Consider the following 25,814-nt stretch of genomic DNA (forward strand, 5'->3'; position numbering starts at 1 on the left):
GTTCAGTTTCTTAAGAGTTCATCTTCCTCTTCTTTTTGAACAACACGAAAATGGATAACTGATCATATTCCTGTCAACAATCCTTTCATAATACTTTGTCTAGCGTTCACTAGAAATTAACAAACTGTGGAATCAAATCAAAGAAAATCAAAGGTACTTGAAAAGATTTCGCTGTTGTCAGAAGAAAACCTCGTATCTCCATCTCTTCAGGTTTTTGCCATAATTTCTAACTGCCTGTTTCTCTTCACACTGTGTAAATTTCAAATTTCATGATGATGGGACCAAAACAAACGGCCCAAAACGTCCGGTTCCATTGACTTACATTACAAGTAAAGTGTGTTTTTTCCTTCTCTAACTTACTTTATACCCAACAGATAGATGCACAGACAGACAGACAGACAGACAGACATAGATAGATAGATAGATAGATAGATAGATAGATAGATAGATAGATAGATAGATAGATAGATAGATAGATAGATAGATAGGCAGGCAGGCAGACAGACAGACAGACAGACAGACAGTCAGATAGATAGATAGATAGATAGATAGATAGATAGACAGACAGACAGACAGTCAGATAGATAGATAGATAGATAGACAGACAGACAGACAGACAGACAGACAGGCAGCAGACAGACAGACAGACACAACAAAAAGAAACGTCCTTTTCCGTCTTACGTTCTCCAGGAAGCAGGAGCCGATCTCGCTGAGATGAGGTTGCTCTTTATTGAACTTTTTCTCCAGGCCTTTCAGAAACTTCTTCTGGAAGCGGTAGAGCTCGTCGATGTTCCCGAAGATCGTCCGCAGCTGCTCCTCGGTGAACATGTCGGTTCGTTTGCGGCACTGTTTGATATAGCCCTAAAGTTCACGGACAGAAGAAATGAACGTAAGTCACTGTTAACGAACGGGTTTACACCTTTTACCGGTTTCCTTTTTTCTGGCCTTCACAATCAGCCGGACACCATGTTAGTGTCTCCCTTCACTCACTAGTCACGTTCCTAACACTGGAATTAAGGCACTTCAGCTCTGCACTGAACATTTACCTAAATCTGTGTTTCCTCTCTAATCAGGGTAATCTTGGTCTTGCAGGTGAACTTCTTACTTTGCCACAAACAGAAAACGGACACTGTTAAGACCACATCTGACCGACAGCCGATTTGGTCCGACTCTGAAGACGAGACGACGCTAAATTCCCAAACTGTCGTCTCCACTGAGCAGCTTTTCAGTCGGCAGCTGTGACAGAAGAACAGCTGAACAACCTGGAATCAGCCAGAAATGAACCCAACACCATTCGCCAAACTAAACGGGCTGTAAGAAGCTTTACAGACCGACTGGAACAAAACAACATTAATACTGATCTGGACAAACTGACCAAACTGAGCTGAACCTGATATTGGTTCAGTTTTACGGCTCAGTCTGATTTGGTCCGACTCTGAAGATCAGACACGTCTGGCGATTGGTGTTGGGTTCATTTCTGGCTGATTCCAGGTTGTTCAGCTGTTCTTCTGTCACAGCTGCCGACTGAAAAGCTGCTCAGTGGAGACGACAGTTTGGGAATTTAGTGTAAGGAGCTGGAGAACGAACTGCCGGCTGAGCAGCGAGTGGGCGGAGCTCGTTACTCTGACGAGCTGCTCGTTAAGGAGCTCTAATTAGGAGGAAGGAACTGAACATTAAAACATATTAAAGCCGCGTTCACGGCCAGTTTATTCATTTCTTACTGTATTTATTTAACTGCTGTATTAAAGCAGTAGAGCACTCGAGGAGGGAGTTATCACCAATAAGATCACGGCTGGGATGATCTATGGACACCAGATCACAGCCCTCGAGCACACACTCTGTTTTTCCTGAGACTTTAATTAAAGTAGCTCTTCTTTTCTAGCTAGGTATCCAGCTAAGCACCCGAAGATGACCAACGTATCCAGCTAATCGTAAGAAGTCCTAAACTTTGAACTCGGCTTGATGTGGCTGCAAGCGATCCACTAGGACCAGGACAGGTGCTGAGGAAGGATTTGGACTGACCTCACAGATGTCCTTCAGGTGTTTGATGTAGTCCCTCTCTGTGCTCATGATTTCATTGATGACGTTGGCCCTCATCTGCTCTTTGCAGGGGAGGCCGGGCCCCAGCGAGCGGCACACGCCAGCGCCCCCCTCTGGAGCTCCCTCCAGCTGCGCCAGATAATCATCCATCGGCTCATCTTGGTTCACACGTAACTGCCAACGACAGAGGCATCGCGATGCCCCGAACGTCACATCTACACAAACACTCAAACATTTGGCTCATATCAAACCAGGTTCTTTGAAGATGCATTCATAAAATGTTTTATTTATATATATATATGTTCTACAGTTACAGACTGTAGTCCATCTGTTTCTCTGATACTCTGTTACCCTGTTCTTCAGTGGTCAGGACCCCCATGGACCCTCACAGAGCAGGTACTGTTTGGGTGGTGGATCATTCTCAGCACTGCAGTAACACTGACGTGGTGGTGGTGTGTTAGTACCTGCTCTGTGGGGGTCCATGGGGGTCCTGACCACTGAAGAACAGGGTAACAGAGTATCAGAGAAACAGATGGACTACAGTCTGTAACTGTAGAACTACAGAGTGGAACTGTATAGAAAATGGTTCTAAATAGCACTAAAAAGGGTTCTTCTATTGTTATAATGTCAAGTTTGCAACAACAGAAGAACGTCTTTTAGTGCTATCTGAGGAACCATTTGATCATGCAGAGAACCATTAAGCAAATGATTCTATATGGAACTCATGGTTCTAAATAGAACCACTCCATTTACTAAAGAACCCTCCAAGAACCATCTTTACACTTAAGAGTGTAATTCAGTGCAATCAGTCAATTTACTCTTAATTTACAGATATCAAGTGGTCTTATGTCGTCTCTTACCCGGACGAAGCTGGCGGGGAACCATCCCTCGCTGTCCAGCACTCGACCCCACCACCACTCCTTATTGGTGGCATCCACTACTTCGATGACATCACCGGCCTTGAAGCCCAACTCCTGGTCGTCCATGGTGACGTGGTCCCACAGAGCCTCGGCACAAACACTGCCATCACTGATCAGCTACAGAGGGGAAGGAAGGAGTGGGGATTGAGCACTTTAACCGCTTTAATATAAGCAAACGCTTCACCTAAACACGCTAATCTGGCTCAGAGTGATCTGGATCTAATTATCATGACACTAACTGCCACTTACTCTTCATTAAATCTTGATATAGTCGCCGTTTTCCCTGAATAGAGTTCAATTTATGACCCATTACCTTTTTAAAAGCAATGCAGTGACAGGTTTTGTATATCTGTAAAAAGTAAAGAGATCTGTACTTCAACTTAAATTAAAACGATTAAAATTACCATTTAAATAACCACAAAAACATAAATATCCGCATTAACATGGTGCTTTTGGATGGGTGGGTTGGTGGATGGGTGGGTGGGTAAGTGGGTGGGTGAATGGATGTTTGGATGGATGTTTGGATGGATGGATGGAAGGATGGGCAGGTGGATGGATGGAAGGATGGTTGGGTGGATGGATGTTTGGATGGATGGATGGATGGATGGATGGATGGAAGGATGAGCAGGTGGAAGGATGGGCGGGTGGGCATATAAGACATTTGCCATATTTAGACGAGAGCAGGTGCTGCACTAAATGGTATGAGGGGTTTAAAACCCGAGTGTGAACAGAAGTGGGACAGACAGCTGTGTTTACAGTGTGACGCTCTGAGAGTCGCTACAGGAGCGGTTATGATTTACTGCACAGTGTGTATTAACAAGAGAGGAGACCGTGCCGTGAGTCCGGTTCGGTTCGGTTCTGTTCGGTTCTGTTCGGTTCTGTTCGGTAACTGTAACAGTTTTATTCATTGTGTATTTCTGTAAAGAACTGTTTTGAAAAATGGTCAAATACAGCAGCAGTACTGTCCTCACACTGACCCACAGAGCCATTCTGTTGCTAAGCCCACTGCTGTGAGTTTGTCTAAAAGCTCCTCCTTTTCCCGTTACGGTCAGTCGCATTTCCTGCGTTGTGCAGTAGGAGAGTCTGGACAGTGAAATGGAAGTGAAGTGTTTTGCAGAAGAAGAGAAATAAAGGCAGCGTCAGCAGTCAGTCCCCGCCAGACACCGGGGTAAACACACACACACACACACACACACACACACACACACACACACACACACACACACACACACACACAAGGTTCTTCAGATTGATGGCAATGTGTTGTAACTGGTTTTATACAGCCGCAAAAAGGGTTCTGCTATTGCTTTGATGTTAAGCACATTTCTGGTGCTACACAGGACCCTTTTCATAAGGGTTCTATATAGAACCATCAGTACATCGTCCATCAGCCTGAAGAACCCTTTCACGATGCACAAAACCCTTTAATCATGCAAAGGCTTCTCTGCATGTTTGTGGTTCTACACAGGACAATTTTCTTTACTAAAGAACCGTTTGAGGCTCCAATGTTCTCATCCATGAAGAGTGTGGATGTATCCAATGTTTTGACATTAGTACACTATACACACACACACACACACACACACACACACACACACACACATATGCACAGCACGGGATCCTCTACAGCCACACACTAAAGCACTACACAGTCGGAACCAACAGCCTACTGTGGTTGCCATGGCGACTGTTGCCTAGCAACGCACCCACATACTTTCCCACCTTCCCCCTCTTCAGGGCCTGCTGATCATCCCACTATCCAGGCACAGCACTGAAGACAAACCCACAGCTGCAGTGAAGCTCATGCAGCCACAGAAAACAGCGGCATGTTCTATTAACGTCTTTATTCCACGAGAAAAACTTTGAGCTCTTCATCTGTTTCAGTGATTTTTAGTTAATGAAGCTTTGACTTTGCTTGATATTTTGATTTCACTGTACACTGCGAATAAGTGGTATCTCGTCAAGTAAAACGATCCTAAATACTGTCAGTAAATCTAATATCTCTCCTGTCTGATTATTGTGAGAAACATCCATCGTCTGATCTCGCGCAAACTGAGAAATCCGCTAGAAATCAGACTGAGAAATCCGCTAGAAATCAGACTGACAAATCTGCTAGAAATCAGACTGAAAAATCCGCTAGAAATCAGACTGAGAAATCTGACAGAAATCAGACTGAGAAATCCGATAGAAATCAGACTGAGAAATCCGGTAGAAATCAGACTGAGAAATCTGCTAGAAATCAGACTGAGAAATCTGCTAGAAATTAGACTGAGAAATCCACTAGAAATCAGACTGAGAAATCTACTAGAAATCAGACTGACAAATCTGCTAGAAATCAGACTGAGAAATCCGCTAGAAATCAGACTGAGAAATCCGATAGAAATCAGACTGAGAAATCTGACAGAAATCAGACTGAGAAATCCGATAGAAATCAGACTGAGAAATCCGATAGAAATCAGACTGAGAAATCCGGTAGAAATCAGACTGAGAAATCCGGTAGAAATCAGACTGAGAAATCTGCTAGAAATCAGACTGAGAAATCTGCTAGAAATCAGACTTAGAAATCCGCTAGAAATCAGACTGAGAAATCCGATAGAAATCAGACTGAGAAATCTGACAGAAATCAGACTGAGAAATCCGGTAGAAATCAGACTGAGAAATCTGCTAGAAATCAGACTGAGAAATCTGCTAGAAATCAGACTTAGAAATCCGCTAGAAATCAGACTGAGAAATCTACTAGAAATCAGACTGAGAAATCCGATAGAAATCAGACTGAGAAATCTGACAGAAATCAGACTGAGAAATCCGATAGAAATCAGACTGAGAAATCTGCTAGAAATCAGACTGAGAAATCCAACAGAAATCAGACTGAGAAATCCGATAGAAATCAGACTGAGAAATCCGACATAAATCAGACTGAGAAATCCGCTAGAAATCAGACTGAGAAATCCGATAGAAATCAGACTGAGAAATCCAACAGAAATCAGACTGAGAAATCCGATAGAAATCAGACTGAGAAATCCAACAGAAATCAGACTGAGAAATCCGATAACTGAGCTAAAATCCAGATTTTTTAATGATCAGATTTCCTGATCAGAGTGTGGTGTTTACATGACCATTTGAATAATCGGATAACTGCAGAAATCCAATTATGATTGTTGGAACAAAACCTCGTATATCCAAAATGAGAACTTTCCAGGAGACAAAATACATTTATTCTACTTTCAATGGAAGTCAATGGAACCAGACTTTCCCCCCAGGCAATTCTGGGAGTGGATTTCTTGTGGTCTATTCGTAACGGGTATTTTCAAATTATGACAAGAACTGCAAAAATGGAGATACGAGGTCTCATTCTGACAGAAGCGATATTCACCTGAGAGGAACTTGAACTACTTTCCAACACTTGAACATGTACGCCGGGTTACTGAGTTCCTCCTCATACAAAACTCACGTCGCCTCTCGCACTTGAAAGCAGCTTTACTACGTACTGAACGGACTTTGGTGCAAAAACAAAAATGTCACGTTAAAAAGTTTGACTGCGTTTCTGAAATGAACCACTAGAGGCGCACTTGTAAGGAGCTGACAGTGCGGGTCTGAAAGTGCAGCGCTGCTGGTTTGCGCTTGGATACCACTGGGTTTGGTTGGTGGGGGTGTTTGCAGTGAACAGTAACCGACTCCTCCTTTATAACATCTCTGACGTTGCCAGGAGAAACTCCCTAAGAGCAAAACGAAGAACCACTGAGAGGCACCAAGCCTCAAAAGGAGGAACTCCTGAAGGTCACTGCAGTTATGAGTCCAATGTATCTAGCAAAGCCTTCGCTACAGCAGATAAACAAGTGGTCAGCTGCACATCTACATCACCGTGAAATGGAACAGGAGGAACGAAGCTCAGGCTTCCAGGCGGCTGCTCTACTGAGGCTCAGTCTGACCGTCCTACTGACCAGCACAACGCTGTGGCCTAAAGACCCTCTGCCCTCTATCCTCATGGGTAAGGCCCCCCACATCATCAGCTCTGACTCAGATACCAAACGCCGCAACCCTCAGGGCTACAAATCAAAATCAAATGCATGCGATGAAAGAGACGTCGGAACAGACCAACACTGAAGACCAGAACACAGTAAAACACAGAAAACGTGTTATATGATCATATCCTGTAAACATGCATGATCTCGGTGCACTTCTAGCCTTCCTATTCCAACAAAGGGTTAAAACAGCGACTTGATTCACAGTCAGGTCACTCATCAGACTCTGACCCACCATCCGCCTGTGACCGTCCATCAGCCAGAGATCTCCAAAATCACCCAAACCCACTCGCTCCTGTTATATTACAGCTCTGCTTTCAGGCTCATATCATAAACAAAGGCTTTCAGTTTACATTGATTTAGAGTATTAAAAATATCTGATATTAAATATATAATTGAAAATAAAGACTCCCTTGCTGCGTAGAGTTTTAGCTCTCAGCATGAATCCAAGAGGACATATTATTTATTATTATTTATATTTGCCCATAATAATAATAATAATAATAATTCAGCTCACAGACACTCGAGACTGACAAGATAACTACAACTGAACAAATACAAAATGTAGCAAAAGTTTTTGATCAGAAATGACCCAAATTCATAAAGACATCAAATGTCTATTAATATTTACATGTCAAATAATGGCATATCTGAGCAGCCCAGGGTCTCCTGACCATAACAACATTTGGCATGCATGATTGTCACGTGTAAAAACTTTAATTGAAATTATAATTGACCCAAAAAATTACAAAAAAAAATCCCTGAAATTGTAGCTTTGTAAGGTTTGAAGTTAGTGTGGTTTTATTTATCAGCATTTCTTAATGAGCTCTGTTTGATCTGATTAGCTGTGCAGCTTAGTTTCCATATACGGACTGTATGGGCTGGAGTGAGCGGAGTGAGCGGAGTGAGCGGAGTGAACGGAGTGAGAGGGGTGAGAGGGGTGAGCGGGGTGAGAGGGGTGAGAGGAGTGAGCGTGGTGAGCGGGGTGAGAGGAGTGAGAGGAGTGAGTGGAGTGAGCGGAGTGAGAGGAGTGAGCGGAGTGAGAGGAGTGAGAGGAGTGAGCGGAGTGAACGGAGTGAGAGGGGTGAGCGGGGTGAGCGGGGTGAGAGGGGTGAGAGGAGTGAGCGTGGTGAGCGGGGTGAGAGGAGTGAGAGGAGTGAGCGGAGTGAGAGGAGTGAGCGGAGTGAGAGGAGTGAGAGGAGTGAGCGGAGTGAGTGAACGGTACATTTTTGAAATTTTAATAATGTTTGGGGCAGTCGTGGGCTGGAGGTCAGGGAACCAGCCTCGTGACTCGAAGGTTCCCGGTTCGATCCCCAGAGCCGACAGTCCATGACTGAGGTGTCCTTGAGCAAGACGCCTAACCCCCAACTGCTCCCTGGGCGCCGTGGATAGGGCTGCCCACCGCTCCGGGCAAGTGTGCTCACTGCCCTCTAGTGTGTGTGTTTGTGGAACCGTTTGTGGGATTAAAAAAGTATCACTTTACATATCAAACTTTTATTTTTAAAAAGTGGGGAAAATTCCGTTTGTGCCCTTCAGCCACTTTTAAATGGGGTAAATTCTTCAATCTAAATCACACGCCCCCCTTAAATCAGGGGTGTCGACCCCGACCACTAAAGGGGCCACATCAAAAAATCTCACAAATCCGTGGACCAGCACAGGCGCTGAACACTTGAACGGGTCGACAGTCCTTTTTAAAATCAAGGTGTTTTTATTTTTAAAAACAGTCGACTACATTATCTGCAGATCACTGTTAAACCACCTCACACGCCCCCAGTTTACAGCAGGGCTTTTAAAACTGCCCGTTCGCTTGAACTGGACACCGGGCTTTTGTGGTGCACTCCTGTAGGTCATTGTTAGAGAGGGGGTGGGAGCACACGTTACACTGCAGTGCATTCTGGGAACTGTAGTGCAGCTCATGGTGAAATGAGCCAATATTAATTTCAATTTTAAGTAATTTTGTTGGCCGTATAGGTTTGCACCACGGTCCTGACTCGGTCCACAGGCCTGGTGTTTGACACACAGGCCTTAAATGAACCTGTGACCGTCTGTCACAGTGCGGCAGACTGACCCCGTCGTCTACTACGGTCTTTAAATAATTAACAGCTCACATTACATCTGCTTCAGCGACACACACTCTGACCATCTCTGTTCATCTTCTGTATCTCAGAACCGGTGCAAATCTACAGGACGGCGTCTGCTGACAGGTGTGAGAAACATTTTTCCCCAAAAATTCATTCTACTAGATTAGAGCATATTTAGGAAAACAAGGAGGTGTTTAAATATTTATGCAAGGTTTATGTTCTGATCCATCCAAACCCAACATATTAACAGAGATAATAATGAACCAAATATATACAAAATCAATTTTTATAAGGCGCTTTCTGTTGGGAGGAGTCTGTCCCAAACCCCAACCTCCAAATTTACACTTCTCAAAACAATAAATTAAAAGAAAAAAAGTTTGATGTTTTTTTAAAAGACCTTTTTGCTTTATTTTAAAGTGAAGCTGAAACATTTAGATTTATCATGAGTTTAAATTTTAAATATTAAAAAAAAACCCTTTATTTAAAAAATGCTGCCCCACGTTTTCGGATCACTACTGAAACACAGAGGTTTAGTCAGGAGGCGGAGCCTTGTTTTAGCCACGCCCCTGCATTTTAAAACAGTGTAAAATACACTGATTTTCTGTGTGAACAGCTGCTCAAAGTTTGCGGGTAGAGTTATGATTTTTTGGTAGAGATCAAATGGAACATTAAATTTCAATAGAATAAACAGAGTCACTAAGGGCGTTTTCACACTTGGGCCGCTTCAGCGTCTGAAGTGGACTCAGGCCGCTGAGTCACGGCCTCTTTTGCATATGTGAGCACGCCAAACGAACTCGGACCCCCTAAACGGCCCCAGAAGCGAAGCGACCCGAGACCGCCTCTCGAGGTCCGTCTGCAGTTCGTTTTGTGGCTGGATTCATTTGTACACTGTGAAAGCGAAACGTCTCCAGGCGGCTTCAGCTTTGCTTTACGGTGAAGAGCTCGAGGCTCAGCGGACACACAGCCAGTCTTCAGCGCTTCAGCAGGTCAAACAGACCAGGGGTCATTTATAAGGTTCTACTCTGGGTCAAGTCTGTCCGAGACCTGAGACCCACAGCAGCACTGACCTATCGCGTGATTTTACCGTGTTAAAGGCTGATGCTGGGCACGCAGCACAGTTTTCAGCTGCTTTCGCTCTGAACGCCGAATGAACGAACCTTCGCCGGGTGGAGCTTCAGTGAGGACCACCGCCGAACGCGGCGGACCCCCAGGGCCATTCTTCCAATTTGGTGTGTCAATACGGCCAATAGGAGAGCAGCAGGCGGGTCTGGTGGTTCTTCTCACCTGACAGGTCGGATTTATCAGAGAACGCGGCCCACTCGGCGAGCGCTGTGCCCACCGTGAGCCCTGTGAAAGGGGTCCGGGCTCTAATGGAGTTGTGGTCTGAACAAGAAGTGGTCAGAGATCCCAAAGGACCATAAAGCAAACCGAGTCCTTTTAGAGGTCACTCACACTGCAAACCCAAAACGAGCTGCCATTCGCTGTGGGTTCCCTTTCAGGTTCACTTTAACAGAACTCGGTCCGGTTCTCTGAAAACGGACTATAAGTGAAAACACTGTCAAAGCAAGAGGACCGTCGTCCAGGATCAGTTGAGCAGAATCATCTATACGTCCTCAAACTGCAAGAGCTGCAGTTCACATTATAACCAATATTATCAGCCCTGCTGTCTTAAACGGGGAAATTTAAACCGATGACTTGCAGCCTGGGAGCCGCTCGTAGGTTAGACCACTGAAAAGCAAACAAAGACCAATGTGCTGTGACATCACAACCACAACTGACCCGCAGTAAATCCAGAAAAAAGGACATTCTGTAGATCTTGGCCGAAATAACAGGCCTGTGGCAGCTTGTTTAAAACGTCTGAAGTTAAGGGCTTAAGGGATGAAGGCAAAGCTGTGCATTTCAATGTAAACTTTCCAACAAAACTGAAATGCTGAAGCTGAAGCTCAGGGTCTATAACTCAATGTGCAACTATGGATTTTTTCCCACTTCCCACTCAAACAGCCTCCTGAAGAGGTTTCATGCAGCTCGCGTGGAGTAAAACTGAACCTTCAGGGCCAGAACTCAGTCGAAATGTTCTGTGTGAGTGAGCACTGGACCTTCACTTGCAGTAAATACTCCCAATCCGAATCACAGTCACGATACAGAATCTATAAAATCGCAATGAAAAATTTGCTCCAAATCGTTCATCTCGAGACGCAGATGCATGCAGACGGGCCTAGACACGTTCATCTTTGCAGAAGAATAAATCAGCCTTAAGACCTGCTCCAAAACCCGTCCAGCCTGAACCTCAGTGACCAGGTCTCTCTCGGTCGCCCGTTTGCTTGTTTGCATGTTTTAAAGCTGCATTTATGGTGAAAACAGCAGTTTTTCCTGCGAGGACCAGCAAAATGTCCTCACCTCTGTTAAAATGTCATGCAGCATCATGAGGAGGCTTTAAAAATACGTCTCACTGCTGTCAAATCAAAACCGTCCTTACACCGTCTGACCGCCAGCCGTCCAGACCGCACGAACATTTTATGATGAATGGACCAACAGAAATGACCCATAATGACCCACAACAAAATCTTTAAGGTGCATGTAAGTTTATACTAACCATAGATATGAGTTTGTTATGACAGCAATGATATTAATGTTAATCTAAATGGAACTAAAGCCGTGAACATGTTAAAACACTGTGACAGCTGTGATAACGCTCAGTTCAGTTACCTGCAGTGCGCCGGCTGCATTCTGCACACCCATCCACGCAGAGTGAGCGAGGGAATAACTTTCCCTCTCTCTCCCCTCCCTCGATCCCTCCCCCTCCCTCTCTCTCCCTCCCACTCTCTCTCTCTCTACTGAAAGGCGAGCAGGAACATGAGCACCACGTTGATGATGATGAGGAGCATCATGATGAAGAACACCACCACCTTCTGGGCCTCAGGGCTGAGGTTACAGCGCAGGAGGAAATCGCTGAGCGTGGAGCGCTGGAGCCCCCGAGCCATCATCACTCGCTCGCTCGCTCACTCGCTCACTTACTCGCTCACTCACTCACTCACTTACTCGCTCGCTCACTCGCTCACTCACCTGCTCGCTCACCTGCTTACTCACTCACTCGCTCACTCGCTCACTCACCTGCTCGCTCACCTGCTTACTCACTCACTCGCTCACTTGTTCACTCACTCACTCACTCACCTGCTCGCTCACTTGTTCACTCACTCACTCACTCACCTGCTCGCTCACTCACTCACTCACCTGCTCGCTCACTTGCTCACTCACTCACTCACTCACTCACTCGCTCTCTCACTCCCTCATTCGCTCACTCGCTTGCCAGCTCACTCACTCACTTACTCACTTGCTCGCTCACTCGCTCGCTGTCTCACTCATTCATTCGCTGTCTCGCAGTGGTGTGGGGGGGCGACCCGGATACAGTCAGTATATGCCACCATGTACAAGGATGAACAGAAGAGGGAGGACGATGGAGAGAGAGAGAAAAGAAATGAAATAAGGAAAGAAAAACAGAATTAAACATGAGAGAAAGGGAGAGATGTAAAAAAAAACACAGAAACCGAAAAGAGAAAGAGGGAAAAAAAGGAGTGAAACAAGAAAAGAAAGGAAAGATGAAAAAGGAGGAGAGCGAGAGAAATAAAGAGAGACAACAAAGGAAAGATGAAAAAGAGAACGAGTGGAGTGGGAAGAGGAGAACAAAGGAACCGAGAAAAGAAAGAGAAATCAAGAGAGACAACAAAGGAATAAAAAAAATAGAGAGAGGGAGGGGGAAGATGAAGAGAGAGAGAAAAAAGAGCTTCCACGTCCACACTTCTCCGTTCACTTCCTCTTTCGTTTTTCCTTTTCCTCCTTTCCTCTTCCTCTTTTCCTGGTGATGTCAGAAGCAGGAGTGGTTGTGCCTGTAAATCTCCATCAAACCTCTCTCTGCCCCTCTACCTCTCGCTTTCTCTCTCCCCCTCTCTCCCTCTCTCTCCCTCTCTCTCCTTCTCTCCGTCGCCACAGATCCGCTCCGGATCACTCCTCTCCTCTCTGTAAATCCCTCGTTCCGGTTAGCTCGCTCGCTCAGTCGCTCAGACGGAAAACTGAGAGGCCTAGAAAGGGCTGCTGTTTGTGAGGGAATCATCCGTCCATCTCCATCACTCGCTCCTCTCTGTGTTTTTCTCTTTTTTTCTCCTTATCTCTGCCAGCCAATGAGACTGCAGGGCTGTGAAGCGTATCCTGGATACGGGAGTAGAGGAGGCTGGGCCTCAGCAGCAGAGAGAGCGAGCGAGCGAGAGAGAGAGAGGGGGGGGGGTAGAGAGAGGGAGAGAGGGGGAGAGAGGGAGAGAGAGAGACTGAGAGAGAGACAGAGAGGGAGAGAGAGAGGGAGAGAGAGAGGGAGAGAGAGAGAGAGAGAAAGAGGTAGAGAGAGCTAGAATAGAGGGAGAGAGAGAGAGACAGAGAGGGAGAGAGAGAGAGAGAAAGAGGGAGAGAGAGAGAGAAAGGGAGAGATAGAATAGAGGGAGAGAGAAAGAGAGAGAGAGAGAAAGAGAGAGAGGGAGAGAGAGTGAGAGGGAGAGAGAGAGAGAGAGAGAGAGGGAGAGAGAGAGAGAGAAAGGGAGAGATAGAATAGAGGGAGAGAGAGAGAGAGAGAGAGGGAGAGAGAGAGAGAGAAAGGGAGAGATAGAATAGAGGGAGAGAGAGAGAGGGAGAGAGAGAGAGAGAGAGAGAGAGAGAGAGGGAGGAGGAGGGAGGAGGAGAGGATGCAGAATCACAGCCGCTCTCCGTATCCTCTCACGTCCGCGCTCTGATTGGCTGCCTCAGCCGTCTGTCACTGTACAGATTTCTGTGTATTGGATTGTACAGGATTGTTTTAATGTGTCCACTTCCTGTCCACTTCCTGTCCACTTCCTGTCACTTCTTCACTTTATTTCTACCCTGTTTTCACGTTTTCCTTTGAAGTGTTGTACTAATTGTAGTGCAGCATGAGAGCCGTTTACTCCGAATCTAATCAATCACAGCGATCAGTGATGGACGGAGGGTCATCAGGAGGTTCGCTGCTTTGATTGTGACGTTAAGCATCTCATGTTTCCTGCAATGTGCTGGGTTTGATTATATATCACTGTAAAGGACGTCTGAGAGGAGAGCGGTCGGCTTCATACGACGATCGGCAAGAAAACGTGAAGACACGTTTCATCTGGCCTGGTCTGGTCTTCATTGGTTTAGTTTGATCTGATCTGGTCTGGTTTGGTCTGTTTTGGTGTGATATGGTCTGTTTTGGTGTGATATGGTCTGTTTTGGTATGGTTTGGTCTGTTTTGGTATGGTTTGGTCTGTTTTGGTATGGTATGGTCTGTTTTGGTATGGTTTGGACTGTTTTGGTATGGTTTGGACTGTTTTGGTATGGTTTGGTCTGTTTTGGTATGGTATGGTCTGTTTTGGTATGGTTTGGACTGTTTTGGTATGGTTTGGTCTGTTTTGGTATGATATGGTCTGTTTTGGTATGGTATGGTCTGTTTTGGTATGGTTTGGTCTGTTTTGGTATGGTTTGGTCTGTTTTGGTATGGTATGGTCTGTTTTGGTATGGTTTGGTCTGTTTTGGTATGATATGGTCTGTTTTGGTATGGTTTGGTCTGTTTTGGTATGATATGGTCTGTTTTGGTATGGTATGGTCTGTTTTGGTATGGTATGGTCTGTTTTGGTATGATATGGTCTATTTTGGTATGGTTTGGTCTGTTTTGGTATGGTTTGGTCTGTTTTGGTATGGTATGGTCTGTTTTGGTATGATATGGTCTGTTTTGGTATGGTTTGGTCTGTTTTGGTATGGTATGGTCTGTTTTGGTATGGTATGGTCTGTTTTGTTATGGTTTGGTCTGTTCTGGTATGGTATGGTCTGTTTTGGTATGATATGGTCTGTTTTGGTATGGTATGGTCTGTTTTGGTATGATATGGTCTGTTTTGGTATGGTATGGTCTGTTTTGGTATGATATGGTCTGTTTTGGTATGGTATGGTCTGTTTTGGTATGGTTTGGTCTGTTTTGGTATGGTATGGTCTGTTTTGGTATGATATGGTCTGTTTTGGTATGGTTTGGTCTGTTTTGGTATGATATGGTCTGTTTTGGTATGGTATGGTCTGTTTTGGTATGGTATGGTCTGTTTTGGTATGATATGGTCTGTTTTGGTATGGTATGGTCTGTTTTGGTATGATATGGTCTGTTTTGGTATGGTTTGGTCTGTTTTGGTATGATATGGTCTGTTTTGGTATGGTTTGGTCTGTTTTGGTATGATATGGTCTGTTTTGGTATGGTATGGTCTGTTTTGGTATGGTATGGTCTGTTTTGGTATGATATGGTCTATTTTGGTATGGTATGGTCTGTTTTGGTATGGTATGGTCTGTTTTGGTATGATATGGTATGGTCTGTTTTGGTATGGTATGGTCTGTTTTGGTATGATATGGACTGTTTTAGTATGGTTTGGTCTGTTTTGGTATGGTATGGTCTGTTTTGGTATGGTATGGTCTGTTTTGGGATGATATGGTCTGTTTTGGTATGATATGGTCTGTTTTAGTATGGTATGGTCTGTTTTGGTATGGTATGGTCTGTTTTGGTATGGTTTGGTCTGTTTTGGTATGGTATGGTCTGTTTTGGTATGGTATGGTCTGTTTTGGTATGATATGGTATGGTCTGTTTTGGTATGATATGGTCTGTTTTGGTATGATATGGTATGGTCTGTTTTAGTATGGTATGGACTGTTTTAGTATGGTATGGTCTGTTTTGGTATGGTATGGTCTGTTTTGGTATGGTTTGGTTTGTTTTGGTATGGTATGGTCTGTTTTGGTATGATATGGTTTGTTTTGGTATGATATGGTCTGTTTTGGTATGATATGGTATGGTCTGTTTTAGTATGGTATGGACTGTTTTAGTATGGTATGGTCTGTTTTGGTATGGTATGGTCTGTTTTGGTATGGTTTGGTTTGTTTTGGTATGGTATGGTCTGTTTTGGTATGATATGGTTTGTTTTGGTATGGTATGGTCTGTTTTGGTATGATATGGTATGGTCTGTTTTGGTATGATATGGTCTGTTTTGGTATGATATGGTATGGTCTGTTTTAGTATGGTATGGACTGTTTTAGTATGGTATGGACTGTTTTAGTATGGTATGGTCTGTTTTGGTATATTCTGGTCTGGTCTAGTCTGGCCTCATTTGGTTTGCCTTATTTTGGCTTCTTTTGTTTGGTCTAGTCTGGTTTGGCTTTGTTTGCACTTTGTACTCTGGTTAAGGTTGGCTTGGACTAGTTTGGTCTGTTCTGTTCTTGCTTTGTTTTCTTTTTGCTTTTTTGCTTTGATTGGTTTTGTTTTGTCAGCTCTGGTCTAGTTTAAGTTTTTGTTTGGACTGGGCTGGTCTGATCTGGTTTGATGTATCTTGATTTGGTTTTGCCTAGTCTGTCTTGGCTTCTTCTGGTTTGTTATGGTATGGCCTGGTCAGGCTTCTGATTTTGGTTTGGTCTAGCCTGGTCGTTTTGATCCGTTCTGGTTTTAATTGGTATAGTCTGAGCTTCGTCTGTTTGGTCTGCTCAGGTCTGTTTGGTTGAGATGGTTAGATTGATTTTGGTTTGGTCTTTGGTTTGATCCCGTCTGGATTGACTTGGTAGAACTTTGCTAAATTTGGTTTCTTCTGCTTTGGTTTTGTTCTGGTTTGATCTGTTTTTTTTTCTCTGTTCTCATTTTGCTTGGCCTGGTCTGTCTGACCTTCTGGTTTTGTTTAGTCCCATTTGTTTGGTCTGGTTAAGGATTGTCTGGTTTGGTTTGCTCAGGTTTGTTTGGTTGAGATGAGCTGGGTTCATTTTGGCTTGGTAGAAACTGGCTTGATTTGGTTTCTTCTAATTTGGTTTTGTTCTATTTTGGTTTGGCTTTGTCTGGGTTCTTCTGGTCTGGCTTGAGTTGAGCTGTTCTGGTGTAACTTCTTCTGGTTTGCTCTGCTCACACAGCCACAGCAATGGCATCGCAGCTTCAGATATGAGTTAAAGCACTGAAGGAGGAGCTTTATTTCCCCAGTGTGATGGCAGAGAGACAGATTAACACCATCATCCACACAGTGCGGAGCTAATAGGATTAGAGGAGAGTCTGAATTCCTCAACCTGCTCTCTCTCATCTCCTCCCTGCCCCGACTCTATTATAGGACACCTTTCGGGGAAGCAGCAGCTTCTGTCTACCACACAAAGGCTCACGAAACAATAGCGACAGATGCTTCCTTTCCTCCACAGAAGCACATATATTTCCCCTGTGCACGGAGCTCGCTCACTACATGATAATGTAAGCAAAAATTTTTAGGATTCTCTGCACAAGTTCAGCAGCGACATCTGGACCAGCCTGCTGTTTCCTCCTCGCTGATCACTGAGCTCCACTCTAACACGGGGCGCTGCAGCCGGAGGCGCAGGCTGGATTAGGTTTTCTGCTGCGTCCTGATGAAACTGTGCACTGGCTGCCGGGTCTCTGGAAAAACGCCAACAGTCCCGGCAATAAATCACCCAAAGTGAAGTGTGACTGATACGATACCGGACACCTTTCAGCCGGAAGATCGCATGATGATGCTGGAGGTATTTTCATAATCAAGTCTGCCACAAGGTGGCCTCGTCCCCAATCGCACCGAATGAACTCACCCAAACACCAAACCAACAGGCGCCAGAAAGGGTCATTCTACCATGCGGTCAGTCACAGTAAAGCTCCTCTGTACTCCTCTGAGCGATTCTAACCCACTGACCCTGAATGTAGAAAATCCAAAATACTGCATTCACATCATTTTATTGTTGTAAAGACGTTTTCTGTTTCTATAACACCGCTGACAAAAAAAAACTTATAATCGAAATGAAATTATATTTATATACACTTTTAAAACTTGATAACGCATTTTTACAATTTAAACTGGAAAACAAGCATGAAAACCGTTCCTAACCTTAACATCTTTGAAGTCACTGCTGTGATGCTGAGGCACAACACTAAAAATCAATAGAATACAATGAATAATTATTTTATTAGATCATTTTTAACCCCTTTCTGCTGGCCTTCCTAGTGGAAGCAACAGAAATGGGTAATTGTCTTTAATTCTTTAATTCAAAATATTTTGAAAAAAACTCTAATTCAATTTAAAAATAATAAACATCAACGCTGAACAACGGGGCCTGCAAAACAGGCTAAAACTGTATTTAACAGCGGCTATGAAAAGGGATAAATCCGTGGTCAGAACAAAAACGGTCACGTTCAAGGTTTTAGTTGTGGGACAACACTTTCCACCACGAGGAGAATGACCCAACAGTCGCACTGGCATGAATGGGCTGGGTTACTAAACTCCGCCTTTACCGTACAGAGTAAAAATCACATTGAATCCAGTGTAGAGAACCGGAAGTACCCCTCAGTTAGACTGACAACACAGATAATACTCACAAAACCTGGAAAAAGAGGCTGCTTTGCTGACATTCTGTCAGTATAACGTGTACGAGTAGTCATCTCCAGCTACGGCTTCCAAACTAAGACGTAAAGAAAAAGTCGGTATGATCAGAGATGTTGATCCATACCGAATCAATAAGTTATCAATAAGTTTTCTAGTTATCTAGTCCTGATTATGTGTTAAAACCAGCTGCCCACACCCCAGCTACCACCACCTGCCTTGGACGAGCTGCCCACCCTACACTGATGTTCTCATGGACTCCCAGCTATTCCTACTACTAATACTACTGCTATTAATATTAATAGTGTAATAACTCTGTAGGTAGTCTGACCAGAGGAGGACGGGTCCCCCCTGGTGAGCCCTGGTTCCTCCCAAGGTTTCTTCCTCAGCTGTGAGGGAGGTTCTCCTTGCCACTGTCACCCCTGGCTTGCTCACCTGGTGGTTTTACATTCATGTTGTAAAAAGCGCTACGACAGCACATCCAGACATCAATAATTACCTTCACATCACAGGAGATCACACGAATCGTCTCACTGTCTGAGAAGAGACAGTGATATTCTGTCTTTACCATCAACTACACCAGTCGTGTCAATCTGGGGGCCTTCCAGGCCAAAGTGCTTTGGAGGTCAGCGTTTACCCTCATCTAACGCTCTGAATCCGGTTCATGAAGGCCTTAATGAGCCGATGAGCTGAATCAGGTGTGATGAAAGAGGCTGAAGTCTGCAGTGTTTTGACCCACGAGGACTGGAGCCTGACACGTGACACATGAACCACACCACCAAACACCACCGTGACGGAAAAAGTGAGCAACAGCTGCGTATCTGTATCAAGTTACGTCAGCCTCACTTAAGTTCTGCCATTAACTGCATTCACTGTGTAGCTAAAGCAGAAAACATCTACACATAAGCACAGGGCTCCTCCTGCGGCGGCGATGGGCTTCGATGGAACAAAATCCGTCCTGATATCGAATAAAATCAAAAAGAAATGCCTTAAATGTAAAACTACGTTTGATTATGACGCTTATCTTAAAGAAAAAGACAAAAATCTACAGTGTTGTCCTGTATAAATAAAAATAAGGGGTGGCCACGACTTAGTAAGGTGTGGGAATGAGATAATTAAGCCGTGGGAACGGGATCCCAATACGTGGCCATGTTATAGTAAGGCATGATTTCATTCCCATGCCTTACTAAGTTGTTGCCATGCATTAGGATCTCATTTCCACGTGTTAATAAGGCGTGGCCACCTTATTTATATAGGATGCCACCAGCAGGGCTCTGTGGGAATCAGTGTCTATGGAGTCTATGGAGATCTCCGACTGCCAGTGAGCACGCGGTGACGTAGCTTCAGTAGAGCGCCCTCTGTCTGCAGCCTGCAGATATCTGTATGTGTATATCTGTATAGAGTGAACGGTCAGGGTCTTGCCTCGTTTATGGCCAGCTGCTCTCCTCCTCCTCCTCCTGGATGGCCGAAGCGATTGGCCGAGCTGCGGAACTCGTTGTAAAGATCGTCCTCGCTGCCCACTTCATCTCCCAGGCCGGACTTGTCCTGCGGTCCGTCAGTGATGACCAACGCTGCGGAGAGAAACGCATTACAGTCAGAGCAGTAACCCTTAACCCTCAAAGGCCGAATCCTGTCTGTTACTGTTCGTTCATTTTTATTCTTTCATCTGTGTTGGTTTATCTACTCGCTGGTGTCACACACTTTCTCACTACCTCCACCCTGCCTGACACCCGATTTTCACTATTATTGTTTTTTCCCATTCATATATTTATTTATTATTACTCATTTTCATATTCTTGTTTTAATCACGGATATTTTATTATTATTTCAGTCACTTTAATTCATCTTAGTTTCCTTTTTTTGACCTTGTCCTCCTTTTGTTTTATTCTTTCTTTTGATTTTATTCATTTTTTAAAATAGATTTGAGTCATCAATCAATCAATCAGTCAATCAATCAATCAGTCAATCAATTCAACAACACATTGAGGGTGACCCACATTTTCAGTGTATCTGAGCCTTTACATCGTTAAAGGGATTGAGAAAGAAATTAAAACTGAAGAATTTAATCAGGTTAAACTAAAATAATCAAAACTGCATGATTTAGCAGAAAAAGAAGAAAAAAGATGAAACAAAACCGCTTTAAACGGTAATGACATTAATTCAATAAAAACAGTGATAGAAATAAAATTATATGTATATGTGTCTATAGACGACCCTGTTCCAGAAGCCGAGGTAGATTATATATTTATATAGCTGATAGATAGATAGATAGATAGATAGATAGATAGATAGATAGATAGATAGATAGACAGACAGACAGACAGACAGATAGATAGATAGATAGATAGATAGATAGATAGATAGATAGACAGACACATATATATAGATAGATAGATAGATAGATAGATAGATAGATAGATAGATAGATAGATAGATAGATAGACGAGTGGATAGACAGATAGATAGATAGATAGATAGATAGATAGATAGATAGATAGACAGACAGACAGACAGACAGACAGACAGACAGACAGATAGATAGATAGATAGATAGATAGATAGATAGATAGACAGACAGACAGACAGACAGACAGACAGACAGACAGACAGACAGATAGATAGATAGATAGATAGATAGATAGATAGACGAGTGGATAGACAGATAGATAGATAGATAGATAGATAGATAGATAGATAGATAGATAGATAGATAGACAGACAGACAGACAGACAGACAGACAGACAGACAGACAGACAGACAGATAGATAGATAGATAGATAGATAGACTGTAACGCCTGCCGGATGGGAGGAGGGTGAAAGGATGAGAGGCGTTCTAGATGATGTTCCACTGCCCAGACGTGTTGGGTGTCTACTGGTTTCTAGTGAGAGCAGCTTTAGCCTCATAGCTCCAGTTCTAAAGTAAAGTAAAGCGTCTCGGCTGATCGGCCACGTCCACGGACAGCGGAGAACTATTCCGCTAAAGCAGCGTCTCCACGCATCCAGGCTGTTACTCAGCAGAGCGCCGAGAGCAAGGCCACCGGCACTCTTCCTTATTCATTACGAATGGATGGAAAACGGACACGGCCTCATATTTACACCCTCGAACAGGCTGCGCACGGAGCGGCTGAAGCAGGAAGGAAGCGGCGGCATCGGAAGGCGCAGATGAATCAGGTTCAGGATGTTCTGCTCCTGCAGGGCGAAACTAGAGGTTTATAGATGGTTCTGAGCGCTGCAGCACTTAAAGGGGGTGCAACCAATTTTCAATCAGAACAATTTCTGTAATATTTGGACCCGACATTCCAGCAGCTGTCAACGAAACACATTCTCAGATATAAAAACCTGCCCTCTTCAACGAGCAGATGAAGTGGACCACCATTCAGAATTTAGGACCATTTGTCACTGTGAAATTAGACCTCTGCATTAACCCATCCATGCAGTGAAACACCACATATGCGGGCAGTGAGCACATGTGCCCAGAGCAGGGGGCAGCCCTACCCACGGCACAGTTAGGTGACTTGCTCATGGGCACTTCAGTCATGTGCTGCCAGCGCTGGGAATCAAACCAGCAACCTTCCGGTTACAGGGCTGGTTTCCTAACCACCAGACCACGACTGCCCAGCACTGAGCAGGTCAGGAGAGCCGCTTCAAATCCTGTTGCGCATGCAGAGCACACAGCCGAAGCCCAGCCTTCTCACCACACAGCGCACCTGAGCTGTGATCAGTGTCAGTGAGCCAGCTGGAATGTTCAACTGCCAATTCCACCTTCTACTCACTGCCAAACAAACCACATCATTACAATTACTACCTCACTTTTGACGAACATGTTGTAAACACCTGATTTCATAATTCGCTGGTTAAGATGTAAACAGTCGCTCAGAGTAGTCTGATATGAAACGCTCTGTTCTAGATAAACTTACAGAGTCAGAGCCGTTCACAGTGGTGGTGATGGGAACCAGACGTCCCCCTCTAAAAACTCCCTCACAGAAAGTTCCTACATGACATATTTAAATTCAATTCAAGGAGACAGGAGTGAGTGGAACTCCAGCCAATACAGCAACCGAGACCCCAACGCGTTATGTGCAGCCCCCCTACAGTCAGCCCACTTTATCCTCCAAATATTTTGACTTTATTCTCTATTATTCTTTCTTTCTATTAACAGTGGCCCTGAAATGCCGTCGTAAGAGTAGCTCAACCAGTTTGTGCTGAAGACCCTTTAGTTACTGAATACTAAGCCTGAGATTTTAAGGGGTTAAATCCATTCACGGTAGAGAAGTAAACCCATGCAGGACACTGTAAGGCAAAAAGTACTGAATGAATACTGTCATACAGAAACTAAGAAGATGTGTCTAGTTCCTGTCAACACCACTGCAGGGAAATCCAGTAGGTCATGTTCTCTACAATCAGACCAAAACACTCCCAATGGCTTTGTTTACATCACAATGACACAGTCCTGCAGAAAGTTTTAAAAGTCGATACTGATTGTCCATACGTTTCATCCCCTTGTTGTGATGTCAGAACCCCAACCACCTTTAGGCCAAACGAGCTTCAATACGAGCTTTTAACAACATCAGAATCTGCTCTTCACACCAAGAACTCTGATGAAGATGAAAACATCAGCACAGAGCTGATTTATGAGGAACTAAACATTAACAGGCAGTTTCTCTCCCTTTGCTGAAAAGTAACAGAGAGAACAATTAAATTTAGAAAGGAATTTTGAGACAGTCCCTTACAGTGAAGCAGACACACATCTTCTAAGCCACTTCTCCTTCTAGGACATGGGGGGGGGGGGTGCTGGAGCCTATCCCAGCAGTCATCGGGCAGAAGGCAGGATACACCCTGGACAGGTCGCCAGTCCATCGCAGGGCAGACAGACAGATTCACTCACACCTAGGGACAGTTTACCAGGTCCAATAGGCCTGACTGCATGTCTTCGGACTATGGGAGGAAACCCACGAAGACACGGGGAGAACATGCAAACTCCACACAGAAAAGATGCTGGTTGCCCGGCCGGGGAACTGAACCCAGGCCCTACTTGCTGTGAGGCGACAGCGCCACCCACCACGCCACCGTGCCGCCCTGAAGCAGGGCACCAAAGCGTAATCCTCATCAAATGAAAGAACGTCAAAGAGAAGGTCAAAGTTGTGATTGCACTAAACTGTCATCTTTAATTTGGCCACAAAACTCATTTACCGTCAGAGAGTCTGTTTTTGTAGCCCAGCTTAAGTCAAGTTTTCTACCCAAACAGTACCTGCTCTGTGGGGGTCCTGTGGGGGTCCTGACCACTGACAGAACAGGGTAACAGAGTATCAGAGAAACAGATGGACTGCAGTCTGTAACGGTAGAACTACAGAGTGAAACTATACGGTCAGTGGAGCTGATAAAATGGACAGTGAGTGTAGAAACAAAAGGTGGACTTAATGAAGTGGTCGGTCACTGTAGATAGAAATTAGTACTTTTTACCATCGCTGGGGGCTGTTACTGCAGTGTCCACACCCAACCTCTGCTGAGCTACATCAAGTTTTGAGCCCAAAACTGATCAGAGCCCAATACAATTTCCACCCGAAAGCAAAACACCTTTAAAAAGATGGTTCTTTGGCAAAGACAATGATTGACCTTCGTTTAACCTTGACCGGGCAGAGGCCTACATACACTTCTGACAGATGATGTATTTGGTCCACTGGACTGTCCGGCTCAATATCACATACAGCGCGGACCCTGAGGCGGTCAGACAGTAGTGTCTAGAGCTGCTGGTGTGTTATGTGGAACACTGCTTGTTGTGTCTGTCGAGTGTTGACCTGTAAAAATAATCTCAGAAGCCCTGAGGTTGACATTCTGTCAGCAGCTGACTGAGGCGAAATCAGGCTGTGTTTGCTTTCATTCTCCCAGAAACTCGTGTCAAAGCACTGAAACAGAATTAGAAAATATTTTGGCATCTCCTGCAGCAGGAAACCCACTCGGAGGCTTACAGCGATTTTATTCTTAAAAGCCGGTTTTCTCCCTTTCAACAAACATAGTTAATCAGCCGAGGCGTGTCTGGTGTCTCCAGTTTGCTTCTCTAGTTTTTAAACTGGATCTACGAGGGTAATGTAGCTATGGCACTAACTAAAGCCTTAAATCTCCACTTGAAGGCCTCAAACCGTGTGGAGGTGTTCAGTATCTCTAATAGCCTTGATTGTGAGGTTCCTCACAGTGTATGACTCACTGTTATCTATAAACATGGACTAAAGTACGGATGAAATTCAGGCTTTGTTGTTAAGGCAGAAGGAAAAAAACGTCTTTTTCTGCTGTCGTACAGTGTTGAACCACAGGGTCATTCACATGAATGTGTGTGCGTATGTTCCTTTACTGTATTTCTGGGAATTAAGCGTTCCCAACTGACCTTGTGAGGATATTCTGGCAGAACGGACGAGGAGCAACACTGTTCTACGCACACAGGGTACATATGAGTGTGGGTGTTAGAGCTTTAATCAATCTAACCTAAATACAGGACAAAACCTTTCAATCCGAGCCTGAACCGAACCCAAACCACACTGAGTTTAGAGTCCCAAACTGACCAGAGCCTGACAAGAATTCGTCCAAACACCCAAGCTGAACTACATCGTCAAGTTTCGAGTCCCAAACTGACCCAAGGCTGGAAAGAATTGGTCCAAACCCAAACTTCACGCAGCTACATCACTTTTTGAGCCCAACACTGACCAGAACCCAGCAAAATTTCATCCAAACACGACTTTGCTGAACTCTTTGGTTAAGAACATGGTTCTATATAGAGCCATGAACACTCAAAGAACCCATAGCATGCTTAAATGGTTCTTTGCATGGCGAAATTGTTCTTGAGATTGATGGAGAATGTGTTATATATGGTTATATATGGCACCAAAAGGGGTTCTTCTCTTGTTACAAGCTTGACATCATAACAAGAAGAACCCTTTTTGGTGCTATATTGAACATTTTCATAACAAGTTCTATTTAGAACCATATACAACACATTCTTCATCAATGTGAAGAAAGCTTTCATGATGCAAAGAGCCATTTATTCATCCAAAAGGCTCTTTGAGTGTTGATGGTTCTGTACAGAACCATTTTATTAACTGAAGAACCTTTTTTAAATGCATACATTGAGTTTAGAGTCCCCAACTGACATCAAAGCAAACGAACAACCCTTTACAGAAACACATCTCCATCAACTTAAACAACGCTCTCATGATGCAAAGAACCATTTAATCACGCACAAGGTTCTTTGGGTCTTCATGGGTCTACACAGAACCATTTTATTTACTAAAGAACCTTGAAGTAGCATCTTTTTTAAGAGCGTACATCATCAAGTTTTGAGACCCAGACTGACA

At 44.3% G+C, this 25,814-nt stretch overlaps 1 protein-coding gene across 6 annotated transcripts in view; it reads right to left on the minus strand.

Annotated features, from left to right (window-relative positions):
• Positions 1 to 25,814, minus strand: part of arhgef4 (Rho guanine nucleotide exchange factor (GEF) 4) — a 186,570-nt gene that overhangs the window by 12,929 nt on the left and 147,827 nt on the right. For 5 of the 6 annotated variants that reach the window (XM_037547698.1, XM_037547695.1, XM_037547694.1 and 2 more), the window contains 4 exons: positions 19,893 to 20,041; positions 2,901 to 3,077; positions 2,023 to 2,214; positions 682 to 861 (listed from right to left, as the gene is read on the minus strand). In XM_037547698.1, the coding sequence (XP_037403595.1) occupies positions 682 to 861; positions 2,023 to 2,214; positions 2,901 to 3,077; positions 19,893 to 20,041 (698 nt within the window). Of the gene's footprint in view, positions 1 to 681; positions 862 to 2,022; positions 2,215 to 2,900; positions 3,078 to 11,769; positions 11,845 to 19,892; positions 20,042 to 25,814 lie in introns of those variants that run through there. The other variant, XM_017687759.2, reaches the window with a different exon arrangement.

The sequence above is a fragment of the Pygocentrus nattereri genome, chromosome 19 (assembly GCF_015220715.1).
Source record: "Pygocentrus nattereri isolate fPygNat1 chromosome 19, fPygNat1.pri, whole genome shotgun sequence".
NCBI classification, from domain to species: Eukaryota; Metazoa; Chordata; class Actinopteri; order Characiformes; family Serrasalmidae; genus Pygocentrus; species Pygocentrus nattereri.